The sequence below is a fragment of the Furipterus horrens genome, unplaced genomic scaffold (assembly GCF_987537825.1).
Source record: "Furipterus horrens unplaced genomic scaffold, mFurHor1.1.pri manual_scaffold_13, whole genome shotgun sequence".
Classification (NCBI taxonomy): domain Eukaryota; kingdom Metazoa; phylum Chordata; class Mammalia; order Chiroptera; family Furipteridae; genus Furipterus; species Furipterus horrens.
In genome coordinates, this window is record NW_028327183.1 from 14999837 (window position 1) to 15023789 (window position 23953).

At 45.2% G+C, this 23953-nt stretch overlaps 1 protein-coding gene across 1 annotated transcript in view; it reads left to right on the forward strand.

Annotated features, from left to right (window-relative positions):
• Nucleotides 1-1039: 1039 nt before the first annotated feature.
• Nucleotides 1040-23953, forward strand: part of SLC7A6 (solute carrier family 7 member 6) — a 31237-nt gene continuing 8323 nt past the window's right edge. The window contains exons 1-3 of the mRNA XM_090261404.1: nt 1040-1254; nt 12136-12691; nt 22911-23036. Of these exons, the coding sequence (XP_090117530.1) occupies nt 12172-12691; nt 22911-23036 (646 nt within the window). The 5' untranslated portion in view covers nt 1040-1254; nt 12136-12171. The remainder of the gene's footprint in view (nt 1255-12135; nt 12692-22910; nt 23037-23953) is intronic.

A 23953-nucleotide genomic window follows, 5' to 3' on the forward strand; every position in this document is an offset into this window, starting at 1 on the left:
GATTGGGAGGTTATTACTACTGGGGAGAAGAAAAACATGAGATGCAGGGCTTGGGGGGCTGGAGGAGAAAGGGTCACCAGGAAACAGAGGTTTGGGTATGGTCAGTATGGAGCCAGAGGATGTGCAGTTGTGAATACATGTCTGGGGGAAATGACTCCATCACCCAGGAGAGAGTCATGGCTTCAAGTGCGGACGGGAAGCTAAGAGGGAGGGCTCAGCTGCCTATGTGGTCAGGAGGCCCTAGACAGAGCCACAGAGCGACCAGAAGAAAAGGTGCCCAAGCAATTAGAGGGACAGAGGCAGGAGGGTGCGGTCCCCTAAGAGGGGTGTCAGAAGGGTCAGGCAAGATGAGGATGGAAAAGTGGCCTCCAGCCTGAGCCCCAGGAAGTCCGGAGGTTGACTACGGAATCCCAGCAGTGTCAGTGTATCTGTGGGGGCCTCAATGGGCATGTGGTGGTCTTAGTCATGAACATGGAGGTCAAGTCCTGAGTCTGAGTCTTCCTAGGATCCAGAGGTGGAGAATTGTCTGTGGAGGAGATAAGAAGGGTGTTTGAACCCTGGCTGGTGTGGCTCAGTGGACTGATCGCTGGCCTGCAAACCAAAAGATCGCTGGTTCGATTCTGGGTCAGGGCACATGCCTGGGTTGCAAGCCAGGTCCCCAGTTGGGGGCATGTGAGAGGCAACCAATAGATGTATCCTTCACACATTGATGTTTCTCTCCCTTTCTTTATTCCTCCCTTCCCCTTTAAAAATAAATAAATTAAAAAAAATTTAAGACTGTGTAAGCTATATGTATTATGTGATATGTGATATGTGTCCCCTGGGTGTGGAGCACATAGGAACAGAGTTTGGGGGTCGTTAGACCTCCCCGCGGGAGTGTCCCCGTTTTGAGTCCCTTGGAGCCTGGGGTGACTCCACGCAGTGTCAGGGAGTGGAACACCAGTTGGAGAGGGTGGCTGGGCCCAGGTCACAGCCCATGTGGGGCCCGGCGTAGCCAGCCTGGGGGACTGACTGCCAAGTGCACGCAGAGGCCGAGAGAGCACACGTGGGCTCCCGAGCGCGTCCCGCCAGATCGCTGAGGCCAGGAGGAGCCGCTGCCCGCAGGCCGCACGCGGAGTTCAGCGTCCTGTCCCGACGCGGCGCACGCTGTCGCGATCCGGCGGCAGGTGACGTGGCGGGGCGGGGCCTGAGCAGAATCGGCGGGCGAGGGGGCAACGCGACCGAGCATCTTAGTGGCCCGCGGCCACCAGCGAGGTAACGGGTCTTGGGCAGGCGGCCGGGGGCGGTGGGGCAGGGCTGCAACCTGTGGGGCCAATCTCTCCACGCGTCCCGTGGGCCGAACTCTCCGAGCGGCCCCCGCCGCCCTTCCCGCAGCTGCCTCCGGCGGGATGCGGGCCTGGGAAAGGGCGCCTGGCTGGGGCGGCCGGGCCACTGAGAGACGCTGGGGGTGAGAGCCTGGCTCTGTGCGTGTAAGAGGGACGGTGGAGGTGATTCCAGGCGTGTGGGAGACCCTGCGTGTAAGACGGAGCGTGTGAGAGACTCCACGTGTCTGTGTGTGAGGGGGAGAGAGAGAAGCTGAAATTTCCTGTACTAGAAGGACAGACACTGCATGTGTGTGAAACCTACAGGCTGAGGGTGACTGCGTGTGCAAGACCCTTAGTTTGAGGGAGACTCCGTGTTTATGCAAGAGAGAGACGCTGGGAGTGACAGTGCCTCATGAGTGTGTGAGAGAGACTGTAAGTGTGATCGAGACGGGGTGGGGGGGTGGGGGAGCGTGGCCCTGCGCAGGACAGACCGGGTAAGAAAGACTGTGGTACGCTCACGTGTGAGTCTGATGGTGTGTAAGAGGACCTGTGCTGTGTGTGAGAGACTAAGAGTGCAAAGATGGAGGGTACCAGACTCTGAGGATGGACAGGCAGGAACAGAGCTCCTTGGGGATGCGGTGGGATTGCCCGGTGTCCGGCTTTGAGTGCTGGGCTAGTGGAGCTCTTCCTAGCGTCTCCACGTCCTGTCATCTTGTTTGAACATCTCATGTCATAAATGGAAGGAGATATTTGTGAAACATTCTGAGAATTCTTCACTAAGCATAAGCAAACAGTCTGGGCACTACTTTGTGTAATGGTCATTACGAGTAGGAATCAATATTTAATTTAACAGATGGTTTTGAGTGCCTCTTGTGTGTACTGGGCTCTGTGCTTGGTGACATGGTTAAAAAGAATTCAGTCTCTGCCCTTAGTGGGGAAAAAAGCACTGCCAGCGTATCTGTGGTAGCAGAATGCTGAGCCATCTGGGGCTTATCTCTGAAAGCTGTTTTCTGATTTGAATATCTGAGAAGGGGAGATTTTTGAAAGCCTACGTGCTTTCTGAGATAATTTCCCCCTCTTTTTGTTTGCTGTGAGGTCCTTTCCAGGCTGCCCACATTGCTTGGAGCCCATTTTGAGTGAATGGTTTTTACTTCCTGACTTTGGTTTCAGACTGTTATTTATGTTCTTATATTTGGTTTTCCTTTCCTGATAAGTATGTGGAAAACCACAAGCCCTATTTTCTCCTGTCTTCCTCCTTTCCTGTCTGGCTGTGGACGTATTTTTACTGCAGACCAAAAATAAATATTAGTTATGTGACCAACCTCCTTCACACTTCTTGGTACAGGAAATTTCCTGACTTCTGTCTTCTGTGCGTGATAACTCCAGGATGTACATGTCTACGAAAGTGATGCAAATAGTGTTCTGGGGAACTGGGACTTGGGGAGCAGCAGCTGCCTAGAGAATTGAGGTGACCAGGAAGGGTCTTTGACACATGTTTGGGCTGGTTGCTTTAGTTACACCCCTGCTGTGGGTGTGATGAAACTTCTCAGTAGTTGAGTGCGGCCCCTGTGGACATGTAAAACTTACATTTTTTTTTACAAAGGACTGCTCTTTACTAGGTTCATTTTTTGAAAAATTACCTCTTACTCTTTGTTGTAGAGACTAAATGTCCAAGACAGCCAGTGAAATTAGGACTTGCTGTGGAGACTTTATTTTCTCCATTTATGATGAGGAGGCTAATGAAACTGTGATGTTTGCTTGTTTCTCCACAGGTGAATATCATTGCTCTGCTCTCTGTTAACTTTCTAGGGTCTTTGAGATTTGGAAAGACTTATAGTTACTTGTGTACAATCTAAACACAATTCTAGTAAAGAGACTTTATTATACAAATAAAGTATGTAATACATTATCTCTCTTTCTAAAGAGTAGTTGTGGTGGTTTATAATTAAACGTCTTGTAATGAGGTTGTTAAAAAGAAATTGAAAACCAAAGCCATGGTAAATTACGACTAGGTTGCAAATCCTGTTGAAAAGTAACGTTATTGATTCACTGAGATTGGGAGGAGCTGAATTTGATCTTGAGTTTCCTGGTATGTATATCATGTAAAAAGGCAAATGTAAAGAGTCGCATACATTTTGTTATTTGATAGAAGTACAACAAATATATATATTTTAAAGTTTAAGCATTAAAAAGTTCATGCATACTCATTCCGAAAAATTTGCAAGACTCAGAGAAGTTTAAAAGAGAAAAGGTTCTCTATATTTTTACCACAGTTAAGATTTTGGTGTATTAACAGCATTTTTTTCTCAGCGTCATCAATTATAGAAGAGTTTTAAACTCCAGCTTGTAAAATACAGTATTCTCGTAATTGAACTTTGAAAGAGCCTCCCGCCTCCCGAAAAATGCATATAACAGTTCTGTGGTTAAATTTTCATATGGAAATTTTAGTGGTCTGGTGAATTCCTTTATTATCTGCTGCAAGAGCTTGGAAAAGAGGTTGAAAACCTGTTAGAAAGCTACATTGTGTCCTTACAAGTGGAACTTAAAACTGGTTTTTCAGTATAGAAACTATAGGATTCACTGAATGATTTAATGGAAATTGTCTTCAGCAGTGACTTTAAAGACTGTCCTAAGAGACTGATATCTGTGTGTGATCTTCACATACCAGTTTCTTTTATTAATTGAATAAAAGTGAAGGCAAAAAGATAGCCAATTCAGAGATGATCTGGTGGAATCTTTGTATCAGTGATTTTCATCCCAGTGTTGCAAAAGGTCTGTAAGTCTTCTCTGTGGGGACAGGACAAATAATGCATCTCACAGGGGAAGCCACTGTTTTTTTGAGAATGTATGTAGATACTCTTGTGACCAATTAAAGGCAGATGAATTAAAAACCATTATCGTAGTTGTAGCTTTTTATAATGTTTTCTTCCTACTTTATCACCAGTTACCTGAAGAACAAATACTGTGACAAAATGACGGGAACCACTCACTGTCTTAGCCTGGCTTCTCTGAATGATTGCTTTTCTCTCTCTCTAAAATTTTTTACTTATTTATTTGAGAGAGAGAGAGAGGAAATGGGGGGCAGGTAGAGAAAGACATCAATTTGTTGTTCCAGTTATTGATTCACTCCGGTTGATTCTCTTATGTGTCCTCACTGGGGATCTAACCCACAACCTTGGCGCATCTGGATGATGCTCTAACCTAACCTACTGAGCTACCTGACCAGGGTTGAATGATCACTTCTCTTTAGTTAAGTCTTTGTTGCTGTTGTTCTGGAGAACAGGTGGCTCAAGATGTTAGACCTTCAGTAGGGTTTGTTGTGTATTTTCTTTCTTTTAAAAAAATTTTAAAAAATTATTTTTCTATTACAGTTGTTCCATTTTTTCCCTCATTGCTCTCCCCTGCCCCACTCACCTCCCACCTCTCCTACAGTCAGTCCCCACCCTGTTGTCCATGTCCATGGGTCATTTATACTAGTTTCTTGACTAGACCCTTCCCCTTCTTACCCCCCCCTTTCCTCCTCCCTCCTTCCCCCTCTTCACTGTCAGTCTGTTCCTTGTTTACATGCCTCTGGTTCTGTTTTGCTCATTTGTTTGTTTTGTTCATTAGTTTCCTGTATTAGGTGAGATCATATGGTCTTTGTCTTTCACCACCTGGCTTCTTTCACTAAGCATAATACTCTCCAGTTCCATCCATGTTGTCACAAAAAGTAGGAGTTCCTTCTTCCTTTCTGCTGCACAGTATTCCATTGTATAAATGTGCCACAGTTTTTTGATCCACTCATCCACTGATAGGCACTTATGTATTTTCGGTTCTAGGTATTTTCTGTTGTTTATACGTTTTTATTCAATGACCATTCACTGAGTACAGATCGTGCCCTCGGCCTTGTATTGGATGCTACTAAAACAGACAAGGAGCTCACAAACTAGTTGGGAGAGACTGCAGGAAAGTCAGTACAATGACAGAGTGAGGTGGCTGCTAAGGCAGAAGTATCTACTAGAAGCCTTGGCTGTACAAGGAGGTGTATAGAGAAAGGTGGCAGCCAGGATATCGAGGAAAAGGTGGGAGAATAAGAATGTTAGAGGCAGAGTGCTCAGTATGAGCAAAGGTGTGTTTGTTTGATAGGCTTCAGGGTTTAGGAAATTGTAAGTCAGTTTGACTGGACTGTAGGTGGGACTGTATGCAGCAGGGGCTCTATTGATAAGGCCCTGCTAAGAAGCTTAGAATTGGTCCTGAAGTCCTCAAACAGTTCCTGAGGGAGGGTTCCTAACTGAGCTCTGATACTGTTTGAATAGATAGTAGGAGCCAAAGCTGTTTTTTTCCTTTGGAAGTCTGTCTACCACCCCTGACTTGCCCCCATTTCCTGCATGGAGGTAAGTCCTATTGCAGGTGCCAGTTTTATTTTTCACAGAGTTCACATAGACAAGAACTATGTTGAGGTATTCCATTTTCAGGTCTTCTAGAATCTAGATCCTTGCTGATTTTATATGTTCTTATTCTATTGATGATGGGAGTGGTGTGTTGAAGTCTCTAACTATAATTGTGGATTTGTTTATTTCTCCTTTCAGATCTATCAGTTTCTGCTTCATGTATTTTGAAGCTGTGTTATTGGAGGAAATATACATTTAGAGTTTACTTCTTGGTGAATTGACCTCTTTATCATTATGTAATGCCCCTCTTTATCCCTAGCAATATTTCTTGTTCTGAAGTCTATGTTGTCCACCTTTCCTTTTTTAAACTTAAAAAAAAAAAAAAAGATTTTCTTTATTTATTTTTAGAGAGAGGGGAAAGGGAGGGAGAGAGGAAGAGAAACATCAATGTGTGATTGCCTCTTGTGCCTCCCCAACCGGGGGCCTGGCCCGCAACCAGGCACGTGCCTTGACTGGGAATCAAACCAGCGACCCTTTGCTTCACAGGCTGACACTCAGTCCACTGACCCACACCAGCCAGGACTTGTCCACCTTTCTTTTGATTAGTGTTCACATGATTGATTTTTTTCCCCATCTTTTTACCTGTAACTTACTTATGTCTTTTTTTAAAAAGTGGGTTTCCTGTATGGTGATTGCAGGGGGGAGGTGGAAAAGGGTATAGGGGTGATAAGTGGTGATGGAAAAAGAAAAGTAGACTGCATATTAGGTTTTGCATTTTTAGGTGATATATCAATGTCTGTATTTTAATTGGTATGTTTAGGTCATTAATGTTTTATGTTATTTTTGATATAGTTGGATTAGAATCTGCCCTTTTGCTACCTGTTTTCTGTTTTCTAGTTGTTCTATATGTTCTTTGTTTCTTTTTTTCTGCCTGCTTTTGGATTATATTTTATGATCTATTTTATCTCCACTGTTGGCTTATTATTTATACCTCTTCCTTTTTTTTTTTTTTTTAAGATTTTATTTATTTTTCCTTTAGAGAGAAGGGAAGGGAGGGAGAAAGAGAGGGAGAGAAACACCCCTGGCCCACAAGGAATCAAACAGTGACCTTTTGGTTTGTGGGATGACGCCCAACTCACTGAAGCACACCAGTGAGGACTGTACCTCTTGTTTATTTATTTTTTATTGGTTGCCCTAGTTTTACATCTTTAATTAATCACAATCTAATTTAAGCAGTATTATATAATTTCACCTATAAGAACCTTATAACATTATAACCCTCAATTCTTCCTTCTTATCTTTGTATTATTGTTGTCACACATTTTACTTTACATGTGCTATAAATTCACAGTGCATTGCTACTATTTATTGCTTTAGGTAGTTAATTATATTTTAAAGAATTAAAAATAAATGTTTAAAAATTACCTCAGATCATTGGTATTTTCTAACTCTTGGAGTCTTTATTCTGTTTTATTTTTTCACTTTTCCCCATTTTGATTCTTACAGTTTTCATTTCTCTGTTGAAATTCCACATCTGTTCTTGAATGCTGTCCAATGTTTTCATTAGAACATTTACTGTATTAATTGTTAACCTAACAATAAAAGGCCAGTATGAGAGGCGACAAGTGTCTGAGATCCTAAACAATAGTGCAGATTCAGGTGAAGAGGATTAGGAAGTGAAAGCAAGAAGTATTCATGAGAAAGGGAAGGGTAATAATGACATGACTAGAAGGAGGACATTTTTATGGGTATTAATAAGCGGAGGAATTTTTATAGGTGCAGATAAGCTTACATAGTAGTGTTAACACTAAAGAATGTCTTTAAAAAGATTTTTAAAAATACAGGTAAAAAACAACAAAAAAAGAATGTTTTTATCCCTGGCTAGTGTGGCTCAGTTGGTTGGGCATTGTCCTGCAGACCAAAAGGTTGCCGGTTCGATTCCTGGCCAGGGTACCTACTTGAGTTACAGGTTTGGGCACTGGTCAGGGCATGTGCAGGAGGCAAATGATTGATGTTTCTCTCTCACATTGATGTTTCTCTCCCTCTCTTTCTCCCTCCCTTCCCCTCTCTCTGAAATCAATAAAACAAACAAAATTTTTTTAAAAAAGCATCTCTTTAAATTTCAGGCCCAGTCCAAAGATTATTTTATCCAGTCTTAACATTCCAGAGGTTTGAGTGGTAAGATGTGCAACGTAGTTCCTCTGGGATAGGAGCTCCTACTCTATGTTGAAGTGACTTTTTTAATATTATTTTTCACATAATCATAGTTATTTTAAAGTCTCTGTCGGTAATTTCAATATCTAGGTCATCTCTAAGTTTTATCCTATTAATTACTTTGCCTCTTGGTAGTGTTTTTTTTTTCTTTTTCTTTTTTTCTTGTGATTTGTTGTTGTTCACCAGACCTAGTATATGAAATAGTAGAGCCTGAGGTACATAGCATTAATTCTGGGAAATGGGCATGCTTCTTCTTTTACTAGGCTGTTAGTGTGGAAATTTGAGCCAGTTGTGTTAGGGTTTTGTTGTTGCTATGGTTACCTTTTGTGTGCCAAAGACTTCAAACAGCTTAGGGTTGGTTTGCTAGAGGAAGAATTTTTTCCTGTTAGCTTTAGGCCTTTCCGTACCTAAGCCTCAAGGTACAGTCTACCACAGTAGTCTTGTTGCTGGGCACTTGCTCATCTGGTGGTGGGGAGCAGTGGGTTCACTATTGTTTTAGTCTCAGCCTTAGGCAGGCCCTGCTTCCTTGGGCCTGGGTGCGTGTGGGTTTTTCTGGGTGATCCTGCCCCTCTCCCGGAAGTAGGACAGGTCTCAATAGTCTGTGGCCAGAATTTCCTTCCTGCCCCAGCTGCTTTGGGAGTGACAGAGTTTACTGCCCTTTCCCCAGGGGTTGAAGATTTTTATTGTTTAGAGAAGGGACCAGGTAGACCTTTGTATTTTTCCCAGAGTAGTGACTGCTTTCTCTAGGCAGCACTACTGTGGGGCTTCTTCTGGTCCCCTGCCTAGTATTTCTTATGAGCAGCCACTGATGTCTGTGGGGAAACACCTCTGAGTGTCTATGGCTCTTGCTAACCCACACTTGACCTTTAGTAATTATTACAAATTTTATCTGAACTCTTCTTTCCTTCCTTAATGTTGGTCCTATCATTCTCCCTCTGCCGCAAGTGAGCCAGAGCTTGCATCTCTCCTTGAAGGTGCTTATGTTTCCTTAAATCTCAGTCTGGTTGGTTGTCCTATAACCTCAGTTCTCTGATGGCTTCAAGGAAAGTTATGGTTTTGTATAATATTTAACTTTTTCTTGTTATAAGAGTGGGAGTGATGCTTTTCCCAGCTTTCTACATCCTAAATGGAAGTTGGAAGTTGAGATTCCATTTTATACCAGATTTTATTTTCCTGTGAAATAAGCTTAACTCTTTCTTTTTTTTCTCTCTCTCTGTGATAATTGTGATTAAATACATATTTGGTCTTTTTCTACTGTTTCTGGCACACAGCTCCTGTAATTTCCTATATAAAAGCCATAGGAAAAATTTTTTTTGTTATATTTAATTTTGTTTCTGAAATAGATTCAGAGCAATAAAGGTGAAATAAAATGAATGTCTGTTACAGCCCCTTTCAACACATGTTTATGTCAGTCAGGTGATTTTGGGAAAGCATCTAAATCCTCTTAGGATGGAGGCTGGTTGCCAAGGAACCAACATTGTGATTCAAGCTGAAACTTTCAGACCTGTCCCAACCTCTGAGGAGAAGTGGAGAGGAGTTGGAGGTTGAATCAGTGACCTGCCATCAATGATTTAATCACTCATACCTTGGTATTTAAGCCTCCATAAAAAATCCAGACAGATGGGGTTTGGAGAGCTTTCTGGGTTGGTGGGCTTGTGGAGGTGCTGGGAGAGAGGTGCCCAGAGAGATGGGATCTCTCTGCCCCTTCCACATACCTTGCCTGCTGCCTCTATTCCGTCTAACTGTTTCTGAGTTACAACCTTTTATAATGAACTGGTAATCTAGTAAGTTTTCCTTAATTCAGTGAACTGCTTTAGCAAATTAATTGAACTCAAGGAGTGCGTAGTTGGAAACTCCTATTTATAGCCAGTCAGTCAAAAGCACTGGTAGCAACCTCGACTTGCGACTGGCATCTGAAGTGGTGGGTGGGGGCAGTTTTGTGGGACTGAGCCCTTAACCTGTGGGATCTGATATTATCTCTGGATAGTGTCAGAATTTAGTTAAGTTGTAGGACACTCAGCTGGTGTCGCAGAGTTTCTGGTTGTGTAGAAAACACACACGTCTGGTGTCAGATGTTCAAGAGAATACCTGGTTGCTTTCCCACACCTACCTCCCCGCCCCACACACTTTCCCAGTTAAGGTCTGATGGCATAGGAGGGGGCTGGAGTGGTCACTGTGGCCAGTTTTTCTGTCTGCCTCTGTGTTGAGTTGGGCGGAAAAGAACAGCCCAGGCCTCTCTGCACTTGTCTCATGTGATAATATAGGCTCCTCAGCTATTTCCTTGCTTTGTTTTCACGGACGCCTCGGCTCACTTGACAGACACATGAAAACAAATATGTTCCCGTGTGCCTGCATAGGGAAACCTGCAGGCTTGATGCCAGGAGTGAAAAGAAAGTGGTGCCACTTTCCAGCCAGGCCTCATCCCAGCAGAGGCAGGCTGGCTCGACTCCTCTGGGAGCGGGGGAAGGCTTCCCAGCGTCCCCAAGGAGCTCTTTTCTCTTGGGTTCACATGTGGACTCAGGAAGAGCACAGAGACAGATAAGGCAGGAGTCTGGAGTGAGGCTGTGGAGTTTGGAGTTTTCCCTGAAACTGCTCACTCTGGAGGGGCCCTGGTTCCCTTGCTCTAGCTCAGTAAAGCAAGGTTCTGGCACATTCATTTTTGTTGAGCAGATGAGAGGCTTCTGAGAAGATAATGTACTGATTGATCCCATTCTTATCCATGGACATTATCTCTGTGCCATTAAAGGACTGGCTCCTGGGTGGGACTCAAATGTACCAGATTCTTTTCTTCAGAAGGTGAATTAGGAGAAAGGGATCTGAATTCCTGACTTCTGGGGCCAGGAATTGAGGAAGGGAAAAGACCATGCCGAGTGTACGGTTAGGAAGGTGCTTGTCTTTCTCTGGCAGATTCTGGGTCCTTTGTAGGTAGGTTGGTGTGGAATCCAACTTCCTTGAGGTTCTGGACTGGCCCGACTCTAATGCAAAGGGGTTACAGTGTGTGAGAACACACATGTATGTGTGCCATCTCTCTTCAGGATGCCACCCAAACCAGATCTGTAGATTAGAGGAACCTTATAGTTTTGATTGGGTGTCAAGACTCCTAGGTCCTATTCTGGGAGAACCTCTTTGCAACCTCAGATAGTAGTGATGGGCATGCTGAGGAGGAGAGCAAATAAACCCATAGCAGTAGAGCCTAGGTTACAGTGCCCTTTGGATGTTCCTTTCTCCAACTGGTTTTACTATGTTACCCATCTCTGGGCATTTTGGAAAAAGAAAGGTGTTGAATGGACCTGTAGCAATGGAAGAAGTAAGGTGGGTATTTTGGAAATAGTGACTTATGGGTGTTTTCCTTCTTTCTTTTTTTCTCCCTTCCTTCCTTCTTTCTTCTTTCTTTCTTTCTTTCAAGGATTTTATTTATTTTTAGAGCAAGGGAAAGGGAGGAAGAAAGAGAGGGAGAGAAACATCAATGTGTGAGAGCACTTGCACCCCAACTGGAGAATGGGCATGTGCCCCAGGCATGTACCCTGACTGACAACCAAACCGGCAACCGCTTGCCTTGTGGGACGATGTTCAACCAAATGAGCCACGCTGGTCAGGGCAGGGTGTGTTTTTTCCTGAAGGTTTTCTCCTTGGTCCAGTCTCTGCAATAGTGTTGTGCCCTCCTCTTAGCATCTTCCTAGCTCTTCCCACCACCTGCTCATGTCCTTTGCCAGCTTGACAGTAGCTACAGTCCTCCCCATGGGTGGCTGGACACTGCAGAAGTCCCTGTTTATGTCTGGGTGGAAGTGAGTGGGTAGCGCTGGCGGGTATGGACAATGAGAAGACATTCAGGCTGGCTAAGACTGTGAACCTGGTGCTGGGACTCTGGTCTTCTCTGCAGGGCAGATTGGCAGCTTTTAAGCTGGTAAGAACACAGCAAAAACTGTGTCTCACGGGGAATCCATGCTATGGATAAACCCAGTGCCAGTCTACTATGGGCTTCAAGCCAGGTACCTCTTACTGGAAGTCACTTTCATGTTGTGCCTGAGCTCTTACGGTGTCTCTGTTGGGAACCGTCGAGGTCTGCCTGCTTCCATTTCCCTGCGTCGTGTGGTGGAAAGTGAGATAGGCACATTGCATTTATGTCTGTGTGTGAGGCATGCTGTTCCCGCCTGAGAGGTGGGCAGGGAAATCTGCCTGCCTTGCAGGTCTAAACTAGAGCCTCACCAGCTCCTGCCTTAGACTGACATACTTATGTTCTTTGCCAGGCTGTAGTAAACACAGGTGTGAAGGAACCATTTGCCATGGAAGCCAAGGAGCTGGAGAGCCAGGAATCTGCATATCATTTCATTCCTGAGGCCGGCCAGCCCAGGGAGGAAGATGACAGCATGCCACCTCAAGGGACCACAGAAACTATGCAGCTGAAGAAGGAGATCTCTCTGCTGAATGGCATCAGCCTGGTGGTGGGCAACATGATTGGCTCAGGAATCTTCGTTTCACCCAAGGGTGTGCTAGTATACACAACTTCCTATGGGTTGTCGCTGGTCATATGGGCCATTGGTGGGCTTTTCTCCGTTGTGGGTGCCCTTTGCTATGCAGAACTGGGGACCACCATCACCAAGTCTGGGGCCAGCTACGCTTATATTCTCGAGGCCTTTGGGGGCTTCATTGCCTTCATTCGCCTGTGGGCCTCCCTGCTAATCGTCGAGCCCACCAGTCAGGCCATCATCGCCATCACCTTCGCCAACTACATCATCCAGCCCTCCTTTCCTACCTGTGATCCCCCGTACCTGGCCTGCCGTCTCCTCGCTGCTGCTTGCATATGTGAGTCTTGGGACTCAGTGGGGGTGTATTAGAGGGGGCGTGGGTTACTTTACTAATGCAAATAGTGCCTTATATTGAACAGCATATTTTGCTTTTGGGGAGAAAAAGAAGTATCATATCTTTTCAAGAAGTGATTTCACCAGCCATTTGGTCCTGAGATAAGGGTAGAGGATGGGGGTGGGAGAAGTTTGAATCTGTTTGTGGCTTTTGGTGCCTCACATTCCTTTCACACTTGGCTGTCCCTGAGTTCCATTCCCCAGTCTGTGTGACAGGTTGCTGCATGTCTGATATTTGTCTTGTTGGGTGTTGATTGGAGGCAGCATCACTAGTTGTAATTTAACCCAGAAAAAATCATCAGTGCCGAGGCTTTTATTATGCTGCTCAAAAAAAGGTTATTTTGCTTTCCAGCTTTTTATCTTAAACCAGCTTAAATCATCAGTGAAGAAATTGGCTTCTCTAGATTGTGGGGGTCCCAAGGCGCTATCCCTCAGGCCCACAGGACCACAGGGCCACTTCTTTCTGCCACTGCCACTCTCCACAGCCTGTTCTAAGCTGCAGGCACCACACCAAAATGGCTTTTTCCCATTGGTGTTTCAGGTTTCTTTACACTAACTTTGTAAACAAGCTCTGCCTGGGGCCAGTGAGAGGAAGGTGGGTGGCTTCAACCCGGTACTTGGGTTTCTGTGGATCCCTCTTTATTTTCATTTTTCTCTTATGAGGTGATAAAGTGGGGATTCTATGTGAAGTCACTGAAAGGGAGCGGGGACTGCTGTGAATTTACCCAGCCGTGCAGAGCGAGAGTTTTCCTTAGCCAAGAAGTGGCCCGGGATTCACTGCATTCCTTAGCACTGTGTTGCCAGAGGCATTTAATTATACTCTGTTCTTTCCATATCTCGCTTGCAAAAGCTTTGGCAGTGTATGTAGTTTATCTACAGTGTTAAAAATAGACTGAGAGCGGAGGGGAGTTAGCAGTAAAGGATTGTACAGTACACTGTGCTTCCTAACTTTTAAGTAATTTGAATTTGTTGAAGACAAATATTAAAGGAAATCTCTCCCCAGATACCCTTGGAAGGAGGGTACTCAGCTGTATATCTGATACGGTTTGGTCAGGGGGACTCTGGCCTGACTGAGGTCTCTAAAAATGGGAATGGTTCTTTCCTTCTTTTCTTCTTTCTTTTTTCCTTCCTTCCTTCCTTCCTTCCTTCCTTCCTTCCTTCCTTCCTTCCTTCCTTCCTTCCTTCCTTCCTTCCTTCCTTCCTTCCTTCCTTTCTTTCTTTCAATATTTTATTCATTTTTAGAGAGAGGGGAAGGGAGGGAGAAAGAGAGAGAGAAAAACATCAATGAGTGGTTGCCTCTCACGCACCCCCAACCAGGGGCCTGGCCTTCAACCCAGGCATGTGCCCTGACTGGGAATTGAACTGGTGACGCTTTGGTTTGCAGGCCCGGCACTCAATCCACTGAGCCACACCAGCCAAGGTGGTTTTCTGATTACAAAATATATTCATCAAGGATAAAATTAACTTTGCCTTAAATTATCCTTAATCTGCCACCTAGAGATAAGGACTTTTAATAGTTCAAGTTGTCTTCATTTCTTCCTTTTATAGAATTGGCATCATACTTTCCATATAACTTTATATTCTGCTTTTTATCACTGGTTTTCCCCCTTTTTGTGGAATATTCTTCAAAAAAACATTTCTTAAAGTAGTGTGTATGTCTTTTTTTTTTTTTTTTTTTTTTCTTTTTTCTTTTCTTTTTATTTAAGTCCTTGACTGGGAACTGAACCCTCAACCCTTTGGTGCACTGGATGACACTCCAATCCACTGAGCCACACCGGCTAGGGCTTTTTTCTTTTTTAATTAGAAGGTCATACAGCTCTGACTAGTGTGGCTCAGTGGGTTGGGTGTCACTCTGAGGATCCGAGCGGTTTCCAGTTCGGATTCAGTTGGGGTACACGCCTGGGTTGCAGGTCAGGTCCCCAGTTGGGAGCATGTCAGAGGCAATTGATCAATGTTTCTCTCTCTCTTTTCCTCCCTCCATTCCCCTTTCTCTAAAAATAAATAAATAAATAAGTCTTTTAAAAGGTAACACATAGACTTTACAGTCAATTTGAAAAATGCAAAAATTTGAAAAAAAGAAAATTAAAATTACCCATGATTTTACTTCCCAGAGAACAATTGTTCTATTTATGTGAAAAAATTCCTGGTATGTTTTTTCTGAGCATATTTATCATTTTTAAAAGGTACCCTTGAACGCCAGCCTGTGACTCAAAGGGTCACCGGTTCGATTCCCAGCCAGGGCACATGCCTGGGTTGCAGGCCAGGTCCCCAGTGCGGGATGTGCAAGAGGCAACCACACATTGATGTTTCTCTCCCTTTCTCCCTCCTTTCCCGTCTCTCTAAAAATAAGTAAAATCTTAAAAACAAAGTACCCTTGAGATCATACTCTTTGTGATTTGTATACTGCTTAAAAAAAATTAATCCTTTTCATTCAATATTGCTAGGGGGCAGGGGGTTTTGGACTGGGTAAAAAAGGTTAAGGGATTGAGTAGTACAGATTGGTAAATACAAAACAGTCATTGGGATGTAAAGTGCAGCATAGAGAATATAAGTCAATAATATTGTAATAACTAGGTAAGGTGCCAGTTGGGTACTGGAAATATCTGAGGGAACGTTTTGTAAAGTATATGATTGTCTAACCACTATGCTGTACACCTGAAACTAACACAAAATAATATTGCATGTAAACTGTAATTGAAAAAAATTAAGACAAATTTTTATCTTCACCTGAGGACATTTTTTGTTTTTCATTGCTTTTAAAGAGGGAGGAAGGGAGGGAGAAAGAGGGGGAGAGAAACAGCAATATGTGGTTGCCTCTCACATGCCCCCAACTGGGGACCTGGCTCGCAACCCAGTCACGTGCCCTGACTGGGAATCGAACCAGCAGCCCTTTGGTTCGCAGGCCGATGCTCAGTCCACTGAGCCACACTAGCCAGGGATGTACTCTTTTCTGAGCACCTGAGAGTACTTATGCATTGCTCCTGTGATGGCCCAAGGATGAATTCTAAGAATAACCAAGTCAAAAGGCACCTTTGTCTATAATTTTTCATATACAGGATATTTTTATTTGTTAAATCTTCTTTTCTTTACCATTTTTCACGTTGTTTTTGTGCTTAGGAAGTCCATTCTCACATCGCAGTCTTCTGCTTGGAAGAGAGACCTCACCTCTTAGAAATGCAGCCATGGTATCTCACAGCTTCTCTCATTCAAATGTATTTATGCCGAGATTTCTCATAATCTGAATTCCTGCAAGCCTCTGTCCCAGAAGCCCAGGCCTGAAGGCAGGAACTTGTTAGAGGTTCGGCCAAGTCATAAAACTATGTCCCATCCTAATTGATTAGGCTTTAGGGTTCAGCTTATGTTTCTTCTTGGATCTAAGGGCCTAAATTAGGTTGATGGATCATCCAGCAAAGCTGTGATGTGATGGAGCGGGTCTCCTTGGGCAGGGCTGGCAATAAGAGCAACTGGAGTTCAAGAGACACAAATTGAAAGAAACCATTGAGGTCATAATCAGGGAAAAACCAAAGATCTGCATGGAATCCAGGGTGAGACTTGAGTAGGATAGGAGGATTAAATTAGTCTCATAGCAGAGACATGAGAGAGGTCTAAGTTGTTGGTTGGGAAATGCTCTAAGGAAGTTATAACCATGACTGTCTATACAAGTAATATTCCAGTCTATTTATTTATTTACTTTTTAGAGAGATTGGAAGGGAGGGAGAAAGAGAGGGAGAGAAACCTTGATGTGTGAGAAATACATCGACTGGTTGCCTCTCAAGCATCCCCAACCGGGGACCTGGCCTGCAACCCAGGCATGTGTCCTGCCTGGGAATGAACCCTTTGGTTCGCAGGCTGACGCTCAATCCATTGAGCCACACTAGCCAGGGCTAATGTTCCATTCTAGAAGAAAGGACCTAGGCAGTCTTCGTATAATTCCAGGACAGCTGCAAGCTGGAAGCCCATTGGCTAGACTTGGCCCACAGATATATTTGTTGAGCCTGCACAGTGTTCTAAACATTTTTAAATTACTTGTCAACACTTGAAAATCAGGACTTAGACTTTCTTTTGAAAAATAAACATTTCTAAAAACTTTGTACCCCAATTCTTGGCTGCATTTGAATAGTGGTTGCTCTCTCTGAATGGAACATTAATAGTTTGCAGTCCATTCTAGTCCTCCACACCCTCCTGTTTTATACCCAGACATTCTCGCCATTGCTCATTTGTATTACCTTCTTGGCCCCTGAAGGCATTGCTGTTTTAGATGCTGGCTTTCTAGATGCATGCCTCCCCTCCACCCAATCCTAGGTTATACTTGGCAAGGAGATTTAAGAAGCTATTTTTGGATTTCAGGCTGCCTCAGCTACTAATTATCTTAGAGCAGTGGTTCTCAACCAGAGTTCAGCCATTTGGTAAGGTCTGGAGTCATTTTTGGTTGTCACAAGTGCTGGGAGAGGGTGCTACTGGCATCTAACGGTAGAGGCCAGGAGTGCTGCTGAATATCCTATAATGCACAGGACAGCCCCTGACAACAAAGCCTTACCTGGCCCAAAATGTCAGGAGTGTGGAGGTTGAGACACTGTCCTAAATGTGCATTTTGCTCAATGTGTTCTGGGATCTTGGACTCTGTGGTGAGCAGGGGCCTCAGGCTGCCGACTGAACTCAATATGCTTAGGGTCTCTTAGTCACTTATGGAACTGTGGGGGAAAGTGGCGGTTCTTGAGATCCATAGGTACCCTCTGTGTCCAGGTGTCTAGCATTGTAAGAGTACTTGACTACAGAAGTGTATGTTTTTGGCTTAGGTCTTGTCAGTACATTTATCTTGTGGGGGTCCTACTTTTTATGTGACCTCACACACATCAGTGGTAAGTATTTGCCGTGAAGGGTTCAGCGAGGAAGTCAGTTCAGCACTGACACAGTGGCATCAAAACAGAGGGATGCTCACAGCTGAGACTCCATTGTCCCTGGGGGTTTGTTTGGCAAGGCCAACAGTGAGGAGGAGGAGGAGGAGGAGGAGGAAGGGCAGGAATATTGTCAAGGGTGAAACTGGAGTAAAGGAACACTGTGCTATCTGAGTAGCTCTCTATTGTCTCCTGCTGTCTTGAACTCAGGCCTGGGCAGGGTTCTGAGCAGGTAGTGGGGCCCTATTTTGGCCAGTCATTGTTATGGATAGACAATTTTCATGTTCTGACAGTGACGCTCTAAAGAGGACTAGGCCCTGACCATAGTTGTTCAAGGACCTTGTACTCTGACCCTATATGTAGTTTGAATGTTTTGATACTAAGATTAAATGTGAATATTTGTATAGTTAAAAACAAAGGGGCTTTTTAAAAAGCATGTACATTACATAGTCATATATATCCCAAGAGATAGCTCCTGATTACAGGGATTTCCATTTGGAAGGGTTTGCCTCTCTCGACTGCTGTAGAACATGTCTTTCCTAATATACTTGTAAATGGTCATACCCCCCCATGCCCCACACACTTTTTTTTTCTTTTCCCCACCTTCTTCTTGTTAAGGATTACACTCCTCTGTCCTTGAATGTCCCTGAGTAATGCCCAGCCTGTCTGTGGGAGGAATTGGAAGGGTTCCTTCCTCTCCCCATTGCTGTGGGAAGAAGAGCTGTGACTGTTTGCATAACTGGGACTATGGCTTCAGGTTGCCAGGCCAGCTCCTCATCAGAGTATGAGAGGCGCAGGTCTGTCTGCGGGCACATGCACTACTCAGGATTCGTTTGTGTTTCAAACAGCTGATGACCACAAGCAGCATGGCTCACACATGTTGAAATAATTTCTCTCACATGTTAAAAGTAGAATATGGGGCTCGTAGGATGGCTTTGTAGTTCTTCAGGGAGCCAGGTTTCTTTCTTCTGCTTTACTGCTCTGCCATCTACAGCATGTGACATCTAGTCGATGGTTGAGGATGGCCGCACAAGAAAGGACAAAGAAAGGCATGCCTCACCGTTTAAAGATACTCTCTGAGGTCTTATTTATATAAAACTTTGCTTACATCTCGAGGCAGGATCCTAGTTACCTGGTTATACTTCTCTGCAAGACAGGCTGGGCAGTGTCAATTTTATTTTGGGGCAGCCATGACTCCAGCTAAAATTTCTATTACTAAGGAAAAATGGAGAAACAGATATTAGAAGATACCTGGCAGTCTTTGCTGCAGAGAGACTTGGGGATTTGTTTCTGCTTTGGGGTTGGGTCTAGATCTGCTATTTGAATGAACACTCCTTTCTCAGCAACAAGCCCCTAGAGAGCCCGAAAGACCCTTCACATGGATCCTACACTCATTGATGCAGGCTTTCCAGCAAGGAAATGAGATTGGGAGAGCAGAGAAGGCTTGGGTGTTTTCACTGTGGCAGCTGAGCCCAGCTCTGTTGTCCTGTGTTTGAGTGCTGATAGTCTACGCTGCTAGATGAGGGGGAGTTCTGGGAGGCGTGGAGGGGTGAGGAGCAGATGCTGAGATTTTGTTTCTTAATTAGAATCAGGAAAACATTCCAAATGCTTGACTGCTGCTTGGTAGACTGTTTCCAGAGCTCTCTGTTCCCTGGCAGGGCTGAGAGCTGGGTGAAGCAAGCAAGGCGCCTGGGGCCAGCATTTAAGCATGGTTGCCAGGTGGCCCTCTGACAGCCAGTGCCGCCTTAACTTTCGTGCCTCAGGCACCTTCACTCCCTCACCCCGCTCCTGGCCCCGCTTCTGTGCTGAGCTCCTGTGCTGGCCACATGTTGGGAAGTATTTTTACTTTTATTGAGAAAGAAGCGTGCGTTCGTGGTAAATAAGTCAAAGTATAAAAGGGTACACCGCGGAAAAGTTCCCCTCCCTCTCCGAGCGTTAGGCTTCCTCCCCAGAGGCAGCCACTGTAACCAGGCTCTTCTGTGCCCTTCCAGCCAGTCTTTCAGAAGCGGCTCTGCAGGGGCTTCTGCCACCCTCACCCACCCCTGGGCGCCAGCTGCTGGACTCCCACTGTGTGCACAGAGGGTAGCAGCGCTGGGGAAGGCGCAGCAGCAGGCGAGCGCGGGAGAGCCTGTTTGGATGGCCAAGGAGTATGTCAGCTTCTCACCCCATCTCCCGGCCCTGTGTTGCTTGATGCCACAGGTGGGGGAGCAGCGGGTGCGGCCAGGCGGTTACGAGACAGTCTCTTCGCATGTATGTCCACCTTTCTCTCCCTTTTTGTCCCCTTCTCTCTGTCTCTGTCTCCTTGTCTTTGTCTCTTGTCTCTTCTGTGTCTGTCTCCGGTGTAATTCTGTGTCTTTCCCTGTCAGTCGTTTTCTCACAGGGTGTACACCCTCTCACTTCTTCTTTCTGTAGTCCTGCTTCCTCCTCTCTTTCTTGTAGTTTTTATTTCTTTATTACCAAATTCCGAAGCAGCTGGTCTACCACCTCTGTGTGACTTTGACTTGCTGTGGTCCTAACTCTGCTGCTATTAGATAGGTTCAGTCTCTTGATATCCCACCTCCATGTTCCTGGGAAAGACGATCCAATAGGCTTAGCTTGGTCCAGGGTCTGGCTTGATCAGGCACAACAGTGGAGGGAGAGCAATTCCCAAGAAGGGATCTGGCAGGTAGGCAGGTACCTCAAAATATGCTTACTGTATTGCACAAGGGTCTGTGGATTCCTAGCAGCTATTAACTAGGTAATCCTGTGTTAGCTGATCTAGGCTTTGCCCCACACAGCAAACTTCAGTTAGCAGGGAAGACAGGCCAACAGCACGCATTCTTTGGTCTTCTCCCCTTCCCCTTGACCATTGCTCACACCCCGAAACCCCGCCTCACGTGACTGACTAGTACGCTCCTGTGTCGAGTGAAAGCTCTTAAAAGTGTCTTCGAGGTTGTGCAGCCACCATGTTTATTTCCACAGGCTGGCTCTAGGCTTTCCTCTATTTGACTAGAGGAACGTGCAAGCTTCTGACAATTGCCTTGTTCTAGGGAATTTGTGATTAAGTGAAAGCCATCACCATCCTGATTCTAACCAGAGTTCATTTCCCCTCTTTGCTTGGCAATAAGCTTAAGAGAACAAAATGTTTTTGTGTCCGCCTAAGAATTTATGATCTCCTTGGGAAAGCACCACCCAAATGCCTGAGGGAGAGAGCTTCTTGAGACAGATGTTCACATGATCACAGCGTGAGACACTAAGCTGTGCTGTGAAGTGGGAATGCCGTAGGGTTAAAGGGAAAGAGAGCTCCGTGAGCAACTGGCTGGTATGTTTGGAGAAGGTTTTCCAGAGGAAGTGGTGCTAGAGCTAGACCTGGAAAGTGGGAGTTGCTGTTGGCTGTGGCAGGAGGAGGAGAGAATGGCATTTCTTGTTCATGTGTATCTGCCACCAGTAAAGAGAGAGTCTGGCTGAAGGAGAGTGCAAAATAGGTAGGAGCAGGTAAAGGTGGTCTGGAGGGTGAGCCCCCCAAATTTTATAATAACATTCAAGGCTCATACAAAAGTTCTATTTTTGGAGACTACAGTCAGTAATTAGAAGTGTCTCTGTGGGACCCCTTATGTATAGTTTTTGTGTCTTCCCTGTGGATCAGAGCAGTCCCTGTTTAGCAGGGATAAGGTGCTGGGATCCTCAACACAGGGCCCAGGTACCACTGAGGTGTGTGAGGAACTGGAACATAAAGCCAGCAGTGCTGACTGGAGCCTAGGGAACTCCCAGGTGAGCTCACTTCTCCATGGACCTCACCCAGAATTGGGGGTGTGTGTGGAATGGAAATGGGATTGGGGGAGCTCAGTGGGGTCCATGTGAGCTTAGGAATGGTAGGTAGCCTCACATTCAGTTTTCTCATCTATAAAATGGGAGTAAGAGTGTTTATAATTTTGGGATTATGAGAATTAATTGAGAGGATATATGTGAAACTGTTAGGCACACAACAGTTTTTTTTTTTTTTTTTAAACAGGTCTTTTTTTAAAAAAAATTATTTATTTGTTTATTTTATTTTTTAGAGAGAGGAGAAAGGAGAAAGAGAGGGAGAGAAACATCACTGTGTGGTTGCCTCTCACTTGCATCCCCGACTGGGGACCTGACGTGCAACCTAGTTATGTGCCCTGACTGGGAATTGAACCAGCAACACTTGGCTTGCAGGCCGACGCTCAATCCACTGAGCCACAGCAGCCAGGGCTTAACAGTTTTTTTTAAAGTACTTATATGCAAAATATTGTGTCTCTTAATTCCTAGGTGACCTGCCACCTACATTCAGATTCATCTCATATATTAATGGGCCTCTCTTGTCTCTATTCTCTAAGATGGTCATGGATACATCTTGTGCCTTTGGTGGTTTGGACACTTGCGAGAAGAATGGGGTGAAGCCCACCATTCTTGGGCCTGAGGGGCCTGAGGGGAATTTCCAAAAATGGTTCTGGTTGTCAGAATTTATGAATATGGGCACACTTTCCGCCCTGGGAGCGCGCCCACACCTTTCCTCCCGCTCAGGCGTGCATCTCCTAAACTCTAAGGGTCCCCTGGAGACTTGAAATGGTCTCTCCCAATCAGGCTATGAATTCTGTGAGGTTAAGAGGTAATGCCTGATTTACCACTGTGTTCCCAATTCTTTGCCAAGATGGAGCATCCAACAAATAATAGTTGAATGAATGAATGGCTGCAGCCTTCAGGACCTCAAGTCTCATGAAGGCGACAGTCACTGTTACTCACAGTCTTGCCTTTATTATTGAGTGGGAGCCCCATGATACTCAATGATTAGGAGACGAGAGGCGGGAGCCGTGGTGATTAAGATTTAGATCCTCATGTGTTAAATGCAACGGGCAGCAGCAGCTCATCCCAGCTAACCCCCTGAAACTGTCTCTAAGGCTCCCTTTTCTCTGCCTTGTCAGTGAGCGGACAGCAGCCTTACCAGGGCTCACTTCTGCCACTGTGACTTTTACTTCTCAGTGAGTCCACCCAGCCGTGTGTGGCTCACTTTCCTATGTTTCTAGAGAGCCAAAGCAGCCCGTTCTAGGCTCTGTCTTGTTGCTTCTATCCTAAGCCCTTCCTTGTTTCACTGTCCCCAGCTTTAATAAACGTGCTCTCAAAAAAAAAAAAAAAAAAAAAAAAAAAAGGAATTCATGAGTATGTGTTCACGCATGCAGATAGGGCAGAAATGATATACTCTGTAAAGAAAGGTTGGGCTTCTGTGCCCTCAGCTCAAGCCTGCCAGTGACTTTATGGTTTTTCTTCTAGGTCTGCTGACATTTGTGAACTGTGCCTATGTCAAGTGGGGCACACGTGTACAGGATACGTTCACTTACGCTAAGGTCCTAGCGCTCATTGCCATCATTGTCATGGGCCTGGTTAAACTGTGCCAGGGTAAGAAGGGCCTGAGGTGGGAAGGAGGGTGGATGACTCCAGGAGGAGGACAGGGGGATTCTGTTAGCTTTACTGCTCGGCTCTTTGTAACTGCTAGACTGTGTCAGGGAGAGCAAGAGATCTGTTCCTGGGCCTCTTGGGCCGGGCTGGCTTGGCCAGATGGACGTAAGTCGGCTCCTCCCTCAGGGCTGCTTTCCCTTTAAGGAGGCTCGGAGCACTGCAAGAAGCCAGCTGAGGGCCTAGGAGCTCTTGAAACCTGGGTCATAATTAGGCCATAAAAGTGAACAGCGGGGATAGAGTGAATTCTGCGCCGCTGGCTCCTAGTTTTGGTCTGTGATTGCCAGGCAAGCAAGTAGGAAAACTTGGCCCTCCTTGAGAAGGGTGGAAGGGTATGTGTGTGGGGGGATGGGGTTTGGAAATCATTGGTTATTTCATCTGGACATGCTCTTATTCAGCATTTACTTCCAAAGTAAAAAAAAAAAAAATTAAAATACTGTGAAGTTGGCACTGATTTTTCTGCAGGTTGGCTTTAGAAAGCATTTTTATTCCTGGATCAGAGTAAACTGGCAGTGAGAGTAACAGGCCTCCCAAGATCTCCTGCGTCCTTTGGGAAGTCCTTAGGCCCAGGATATCTTGATCTTTTAACAGCCAGTTCTCTACATCATCTGTCTCTAAATGTGGCTGTTTACAATCACCTGGGGCACTTAGACCACCATCTCAGCCCTGTTGGATCAAACTCCGGTTGGTTTGGAGTTGAAATAAGTGTGTTTTTAAGATGTGTCCTGGGTAATTCTGAAGCAGCTGGTCTAGCACCTCTGTGTGCACATGAGCTAAGTTAGTACAGCCAGCCAACTGGATGTCCCTGGAGTCTCAGACACATCCTGGGATCACACTGTGCCTTAGGAACTGCTGCTTTG